At 44.2% G+C, this 8,551-nt stretch overlaps 1 protein-coding gene across 1 annotated transcript; it reads right to left on the bottom strand.

Moving 5' to 3' along the window:
- Positions 1 to 4,850: 4,850 nt before the first annotated feature.
- On the bottom strand, positions 4,851 to 7,711 carry smug1 (single-strand-selective monofunctional uracil-DNA glycosylase 1). The gene is made up of 3 exons (XM_035797086.2): positions 7,556 to 7,711; positions 7,046 to 7,346; positions 4,851 to 6,743 (listed from the first exon to the last, which is right to left on the bottom strand). Exons 1-3 carry the CDS (start codon positions 7,618 to 7,620, stop codon positions 6,216 to 6,218), a joined length of 894 nt encoding a protein of 297 aa, XP_035652979.1. The 5' UTR covers positions 7,621 to 7,711; the 3' UTR covers positions 4,851 to 6,215.
- Positions 7,712 to 8,551: the final 840 nt, after the last annotated feature.

Genomic DNA, 8,551 nt, shown 5'->3' on the forward strand with positions numbered 1-8,551 from the left:
TTGGTTCCCGGTAGAACCCTTTTGGTTCCAGGAAGAACTATTTTAGGTTCCATGTAGAACCTTTTCCACAGAGGGTTCTGCATGGAACCCATAAGAGTTGTACCTGGAACCATAAAGGGTTCTCCTATAGGGACAGCCACCCTTTTGGAACCCTTTTTTCTAAAAGTACTGCAATTATACACCTTGATAATGTGGAGCATTTTCCTTTGCATACAATGGCCATACTATCAAATGTTTCAACTTGCTGCCTTACACACACACACACACACGTACACTACACACACACACACAAGCACACACACACACACACACACACACACACACACACACACACACACACACACACACACACACACACACACACACACACACACACACACACACACACACACACACACACACACACACACACACACACAGTCGGCTCAGCGTCTAATTTATTCAAGACATTCTATTCCTCTCAGTAATGACTGGAGAATGGTTGAGAACTGAAGCATTCCTTTCTCTATAAGCCTCTGGGTAAGACTCCACTGAACCTTCACCTGCTCATAATGATGACACAACCAGCATTAGCCAATAGTCTCTTGGCCTCTATGTGGACAGTTGAGGACAGTTTAGGTCCGGTGTTGAGGGAACTAGTTTTTCAGGCCAACCCAACCTTAACATCGACAAAATCCACATTTACTGAAGGAGACAAACTGGGTTAGACTGGAAAACAAATAACTTGTAGCTGATAAAATGTGGGGAGTGGTTTAAATTTGTAGAGGGAGGTAGGACATTACCAAGCCAGAGAATTACCATAGTAAGTGAGTGAGAAGCAGTGTGGTGCCTCTACATAACCCAGCAGCACGCTCTCTCCTAACGACTCCAGAGGTGTAATGAAGACAAACCCGGGCAGAAATTAGCAGCGACAGTAACTAAAACATTGATAAATAAACCACTAATAAAAAAGAGCAGTGGGGGCGATGGAGGGGGTAGAGAGAGGAGAAGGGAAGTGATTAGTACAGTGCATGGTGCAGAAATGTGACAATTTATCTGTCTTGTCTCGTATTTTCTCGAAACACACTGAAAACAGCAATGGCCGATGGTAAATGGATTTGCCTAGAAAAATCAATCCCCCATATGACCGTGTGCATGTACGTCCGTGTCGTAGCCGCACGGTGAACCCTCACTGTTCTTTCCCCCCTGCTGATCCGACTAATATCCTGCGCCTGTATGACTTATCTGTGTGTACCGCGTGAGCACCGTCCCACTCTCGAGAGCACGCCATGATTGATGGGCTTTGCAGCCACAGAAAAAAAGAAGAGTTCAAGCAAAATGGGAGTCACACAAGACTTTAAAACAACAATTCTTATGATAAGCAAAACACTTAGGAAAATTAAACTTATACATTCAAATTTTCATTAAATCGTTTTTTTATGAGAACATTCATTTTACGAGAATCTATCCAATTAATTTCAGAGTAACCTTTTCTTATAAGCAGGACGTTTTTTTAATAATCTATTTATATTTTCTAGATTTTCCAAAAACATGAGGCTGGATAAAACTGCACATTTAAAAATGTTAATATTCCAATAGAAACCCCAGTCATCTCAACACTGAAGGCCAAACGGAGTGATGGGAATGGGGAGGAAACAGCCCAAGCAGAGGGGGGCAGAATTTAAGGTTCCATAAGGGGGGTATCAGTAATGTGTACCCCCGCCTACACTCCCCCAACCCCCTTTCCTCTAGTGTGTGTGGACAGTGTGGAGGCTATCAGTTAGGTGTGCCCCTTTCGTGCCCTCGCTCTCTCCGTATGACGGGCGGCCCTGGAGGATAATAAAGAGGGATGATGCTGATGTTGTGCCATCCACCTCCCTCAACATCCCCCCCACCTCCTCTATTCTCTCTTGCAGAACATTTTGCCCCTTCATTTATCACCTCTCCCCCTCCTCCTTGCCTCTCCCTCCTCCCACCCTCGCTCTAATTCTGGTTTAATAACCGCCACCTCCATTCATCACAGAATCGATGGCTCTGACAGGCCCACGCCGGCTAACGTTAGCTCCCCTGTCCTTTCCTCACGCATGGACGTGGGGTCACCGGGAGGTCAGGCTGCCAAGAAGTATGTCCTGCGCCATTGTTCCTTGGCGTAAGATGCTGAAATGCACATACAAACACCCACACATCATCAGTCAAGTGGACTGTCATGTTTGAAAAGCAACAAGCCAGACACAAATACCAAGTCAAACACACATTGAAAGGATCAGTCTCAAAATTGAAAATTATGCACCTGAGGAACATCAGAATCGATTGAAGCATCAAACTGGACTATCTTGAGGGGTTATTGTCTTACCCCATTTACTATATGCTGAATACACTGTACATAATACGTTCGTCTTACCTATGAGCAACATTTGTGTGTCAAAATGTGTGAATGGAACACCGTGACACAAAAACAAACCCCTCTATTGTCAGCCTCCATCATGCCAGGCAGTTTGCTCATTGCAGCACAGCTTGGGTTTGTGGTAGAGAGACAGGACAGCAGCTGAATTTCACCTAGACCCACATCCAGGGCACATGACAGTACACAGGAGGGTACTTGCAGAGGAGTGTGCGTGTTGTACCGCAGGACTCTAATCCGCAGAGCGGGTCCTATTGGCAAGGCTCATTGAGCTAATTAATAATGCGGCACAGAACAGAGAGGGATGGGAGTCATTAGGGAACTGCAGCTATGCTCTCAGCCCTGCGGTGGAGTGCCATTCTGTGTGTGTGTTTGCATGTATGAGAGAGATAAAGAACGCAAGGGAGCTTTTGTGCTTGTTTGCAATTGTATTATATAGAAGTGTGAGAGAGAGAGTGGGGGGGAGTAGGAATGTGTGACTCTCGCTACATGTGTCACGGCAAAGACCAGAGTTCAGATAGTGTGTGTGCATTTGAATATGTGTGATTTTGCTTGTGGGTGTGCCTTTATATGTACATATTCTCATTCACCCCTTTTAGATGTGAGTTTATTAGGTAGTTGTTGGGGAATTGTTAGATTACTTGTTAGATATTACGACACTGTCGGAACCAGAAGCACAAGCATTTCGCTACACTCGCATTGACATCTGCTAACCATGTGAAAATTTGACTTGATTTTGAGTGTGCAGGTGCTCTGAAGTCAGAGAGTTTTTGTGTGAGAGAGAGCGAATGGCCATTATACAGACACCACATCCTGCCTCATCAAGCTCCCCCCAGACAAACCCATTTAAGATGGCGGCCCCTCCTCTCTCTCTCAGACACACACCTGCACCCTGTAATGGTGAGGCCCGTAGCTGGTGACTGTAGGATTTATGCATTATCCAGGATCAAGACAAACAACATCAAACCACCGTACTGCAGCAGCCCTCTCTACCTGCTAGCTCCTGATGACTGGGAGCCATTGCGATCAGAGTTAAAAGAGGAACAGAGAATTAATGGAAGTACTTTCCACTAAGCTGCTTATGCAATGAACACCATAATTACTCAAGATACAGCATTGTATTAACATGTTACATAGCACTCCTGTGTAATGTTCCACTAAACCATAGCGTATAATCCAAATAACTGGCTGATTTAGTATAATAATGAGAATGAAGTATACAGTCCATTCCTTGCCTTACGCAATACAAAAGAAATGCAACATAATGGAAATGAGTTAATGTACAAAAACATTCTAATAATGCCAGAGCAAAGTCATGGCAATTAAATATTTAACATCAGCAAAAAATGAAACGTCTCTTTTTCAGGACCCTGTCTTTCAAAGATATTTCGTAAAAATCCAAATAACTTCAGATCTTCATTGTAAAGGGTTTAAACACGGTTTTCCATGCTTGTTCAATGAACCATAAACAATTAATGAACATGCACCTGTGGAACGGTCATTAAGACACTAACAGCTTACAGACTGTAGGCAATTAAGGTCACAGTTATGAAAACTTAGGACACTATAAAGAGGCCGTTCTACTGACTCTGAAAAACACCAAAAGAAAGATGCAGGATGGCAACAACTGCCCGAGTTACACCAAGAACGCACAATCCCTCAATCAGTGCTCAGACTGTCTGCAATAGGCTGAGAGAGGCTGGACTGAGGGCTTGTAGGCCTGTTGTGGACCAGAGAAGACTGGCAAAAGGTGCTCTTCACTGACGAGTCACGGTTTTGTCTCACCAGGGGTGATGATCGGATTCACATTTAACATCGAAGAAATTAGCGTTACACCGAGGCCTGTACTCTGGAGCGGGATCGATTGGGAGGTGGAGGGTCCGTCATGGTCTGGGGCAGTGTGTTACAGCATCATCAGGCTGAGCTTGTCATTGTAGGCATTACAGGGAAGACATCCTCCTCCCTCATGTGGTACCCTTCCTGCAGACTCATCCTGACATGACTCACCAGCATGACAATGCCACCAGCCATACTACTCGTTCTGTGCGTGATTTCCTGCAAGACAGGAATGTCAGTGTTCTGCCATGGCCAGTGAAGAGCCCAGATCTCAATCCCATTGAGCACATCTGGGACCTGTTGGATCTGAGGGTGAGGGCTAGGGCCATTCCCCCCATAAATGTCTGGGAACTTTCAGGTGCCTTGGTGGAAGAGTGGGGTAACATCTCACAGCTAGAACTGGCAAATCTGGTGCAGTCCATGAGGAAGAGATGCACTGCAGTACTTAATGCAGCTGGTGGCCATACCAGATTACTTTTGATTTTGACCCCCCTTTGTTCAGGGACACATTATTCCATTTATTTTAGTCACATGTCTGTGGAACTTGTCCAGTTTGTCTCAGTTGTTGAATCTTATGTTCATACAAATATTTACACATGTTAAGTTTGCTAAAATAAACACAGTTGACAGTGAGGACATTTCTTTTGTTTAATGAGTTTATTTTTTAAAACACTAACATCAGGTACACACTAAAGTGCATTACAAGGCAATAGCATAAGATTAATTCCATGCATTTCTAAAACGATCATTCTTATTAAGGGACCACCTGATTTAGGTTCACACATGGAGAGTGGCACACAGAAAGCTTGATCACCTGACCTGTGGAATTTTGCCTGAGGTGTACAGAATATTGTGTAAGGGAGGAAGCATCATCGGAGAGAAACCTGCAAGGGGAACACTTTAGTCCCTTTTCCATTACAAGCTTAACCTCCTGCAGAGCTGAGTGGTATAACAGCACTGTGCAAGACCATTTGAGTGCCATGTATGTCAAGGGCTTCTTCTAATTATGCATGACCTATTGGGGCTTCGTTCCAGTACAAACATTATAGAGATGGCTTTATACCTAGCTATGCAGTAATGTGGGTTTAGGACCTTGAAGGTCAGAATTTTACTTAGTAGTAATGATAAGATGTAAACACGTTAAGACCTGCTAAGAAGTAACAGGTAAGGACAGGGCATGCGCATGCATAAAGCATCAGCCAAGCAACAATGGTTGGCTTGAACATGTACTAAATTGACCAAATGAGAAATATTGCTTTAGCAATGTTGTTACAATGGGACAGAAAACTAGCCCACATTCACTCCAAATTTGCAAACCACTGTCGAGACAGAGAAGGAAATAAAATAAACTACTGCAACATGACTTATTTTTCTTGTTAACAAATTACAACACATTGTCATTTAACAGTGGAAATAACTCTGAAGAACAAACTAAAACCTATTCTAGACTAACTGGTCAGTTACATCACCAGAGTCTGATAGCAACAGAGCTGTTAAAAAACCTAAGGCAAGCTCCTCCTAAACCTGTATACAGTATTTACTGTAATCCTGAAAATATTTAATCTTCTAATTGTTGTAAATGATATCATTTTAAAAACTTTGAATTTCTTTATAACAGTCTCTGGAACTATTTCCAGGTAATATGCTACAGAATGTCCTCACAAAGGTCAGAGATGAGTACCTGTCGACATGCTGTGAGGCAGTACACACCACAGTAAAGTACATATAGACATAACGTATCTTTTCTGTAATGGATATAACAGCATCTGAGGAGAGTCATTGTGATGCACTATTTCTCCGCATGGCCTATAAACATGAGAGCTCTGGAGGGGAACTGCTGTGTGAGAGGGCCTGGGTGATGTGTTCTTCCCCCTAAAGATGAAGGTTAGGATTTGGGAAGGGTAAGCTGACCCTAGATCTGTCCCAGCGGGCAACTTATACCCCCAGGCCAGCATACAGCAAATACAGTATTCACTCATGGAGGCTGATTAGCTAGAGGTCACATGGTCAGTAGGGATAGGACACCCAGTTCGTCCAGCTTGGCCTTAGCTACTGCTTCCCAGCCCTTATTGGCCAACGGGTTCCTGGGGGATGGGTGCATGATGCCCTCCACCCGTACCTCCATGCCCGCCGCAGTGAGGGCTCGCCGCGCTCGCTGCTCTGCCACTCTGCCAACCCCAATCACCATGGTGACGCCAAGGGCAGCCACAGCCTGGCACAGTGCCATGTCACAAAGAGCCAGGAGGGCCTCACGTTCCCCAATGACTAGCTCGGGGGGCGTTAAGTTCTTGCCGGTGGTACCCATGAACATAAGTGGGCACAGGTTATGTACAAAAAAATGGCGGAAGAACACATCTGGCTCACCACACAGCTTGCGGAAGAAGCCCCAGAAACGGGAGCCACTCACTTCGCTCTGAATGCAGGCCAGACCTTTGATTAGTCGCTTTGGGTGCTCTGAAGGGGGATGTCCAACCTCCCCAGTGATTTTCAGCCAATCACGGACATAGTTTACCTCACCAAAGGGTACCTGAGAGCAGAGGAGGACTGATGATTAGGTGGATAATGATACAACTATTCTACCCTGACTTTGATTTAAATAGAGTGGGCAATGTTGACTTATTTATGTGTACGCCTTATTCCAGACATTTCCATTCTGCAATGGTGAATATGAGAAAGTGCTAATAAACGTTTATATTGTCCTCTATCAACCAAAAGTTCTAGGAGGCTACTATTAACCTTTTGCCTTGAATTGAAGTAGGCTAACTTAACAATGTAGCTATCAAGTGAGAGTTGTTGGGCTCTCTCTTTGGCCTGCCTGCACATCCTTACCCCGGTCTGAGCCATGCCGAAGGGTCCCGGGTTCATCCCCAGGAAGAGAATACTCTGTCCGCCACGACAGTAAGTCTCAACGAAGCAGCGGTGCGGTTCCCAGGCATACTCCAGCGGGTTGTAAATGTAGTGCACGGGCTCACTGAACGAGAGCCGGCGAAGGTGAACGTTCAGCTCCAACTCCACGTGCAGAAAACGAGAGGCTACCGTGGAACCATCCAACATCAACCCCGGACCCAGAGTAAGTGAACAAACGTTGTTCTCATCCGGTTCGTGTTTCTCCGCATCTCCCTCTCCAACCCTGCGGACAGATAAATACAACAATCCCGGTACTTTGATTATCAATAGGAATGCTAACCCGGTTAGCCATCAACGTCAGCGGATATTAAATTGCTTAGTCACAGAGTTATTTTAAAGTACGCATAATATAATGCACATGTCCCCTTATAACAGAACGGCTGCATTAATGTCCTTAAAACAGCACATTTTGTCGCTGTAGTTGCACTGTACCTTTTGAGTTCATGTGTGTCCATCCTGAGCGGATGTTTTCCGGAAAGAAAGACCAGCAATTGCATTCTGGGAATAGTAGTTCCACGCAGATAGGCGACCTACCCTTCTTATTATACAGTAGCGCAGTGCTACCAACCAACGAAGGTGATAGCTTATGTTATACTGAACACAAACCGGCTGCGCGCGTGCGCCATCGTGCATAAAAACCATTTTGCCCGCCCCCCTTTCCGTCTCTGTGATAAGAGTCTCTCCTATGATCTGCACCGCGAGGGATTTGACAAAAATAAACACATATCATGCACTTGCAAAGGGTTGGGGAGTAACTGATTAGTCTACATGTAATCAGTTACATGAAATCTGATTACTAAAAACGGTACTACCTGTAATCAGTTACTTTACCAGCAAAAATATTGTAATAAGATTACAGATACAGAAAAACAAAATAATTACTTATTGGATTACTTTTAAATTCAGAAAGGATGTTTTGTGACACCTTTCTGTTTTCTCAATGACATTCAATTCAGCATTGAAAAAAGGTGCACGTTTAAGTTTCTTCTACCTGAGCGAGCCTGACCACAAGTCAGAGACTACTATGATGACACACCAAATGCATTTGATGGATAATTTATGTCTTCTTCTAAAGACTCTTAAGGGAAACGCAATACAAAAGTAACCGAAAGTAATTATGTTACAGAGTTTGGGTAATCTTAAAGTTACATTACTGATTACAATTTTGGAAAGGTAACTAGTAACAGATTACATTTAGAAAGCAACCTACCCAACCCTGCACGCACTCGCACACACATTTAAATGGGTAACATTACATACACACAAGTGGCTAGTGTATAAGGTAGTCGGTTTACTTAGAGCCATACTATCGTCTCCCTCTCTCCTTGTCCTTTGCATGACATCGAACATGGAGAAAGTAGAATTAGCAAAGCTTTGACCCTCATATCAGACAAACACTGCCACCGATCTTTGATGTTACTAATGGGT

Source organism: Oncorhynchus keta, chromosome 21 (genome assembly GCF_023373465.1).
Source record: "Oncorhynchus keta strain PuntledgeMale-10-30-2019 chromosome 21, Oket_V2, whole genome shotgun sequence".
Taxonomy (NCBI): domain Eukaryota; kingdom Metazoa; phylum Chordata; class Actinopteri; order Salmoniformes; family Salmonidae; genus Oncorhynchus; species Oncorhynchus keta.

Coding starts and splice junctions, on each gene's coding strand:
- smug1 (XM_035797086.2), bottom strand. CDS start 7,620: ATGCAATTGCTGGTCTTTCTTTCCGGAAAACATCCGCTCAGGATGGAC. Junction 7,347..7,555: donor GACACACATGAACTCAAAAG/GTACAGTGCAAC, acceptor ATCTGTCCGCAG/GGTTGGAGAGGGAGATGCGG. Junction 6,744..7,045: donor TCGGCATGGCTCAGACCGGG/GTAAGGATGTGC, acceptor CTCTGCTCTCAG/GTACCCTTTGGTGAGGTAAA.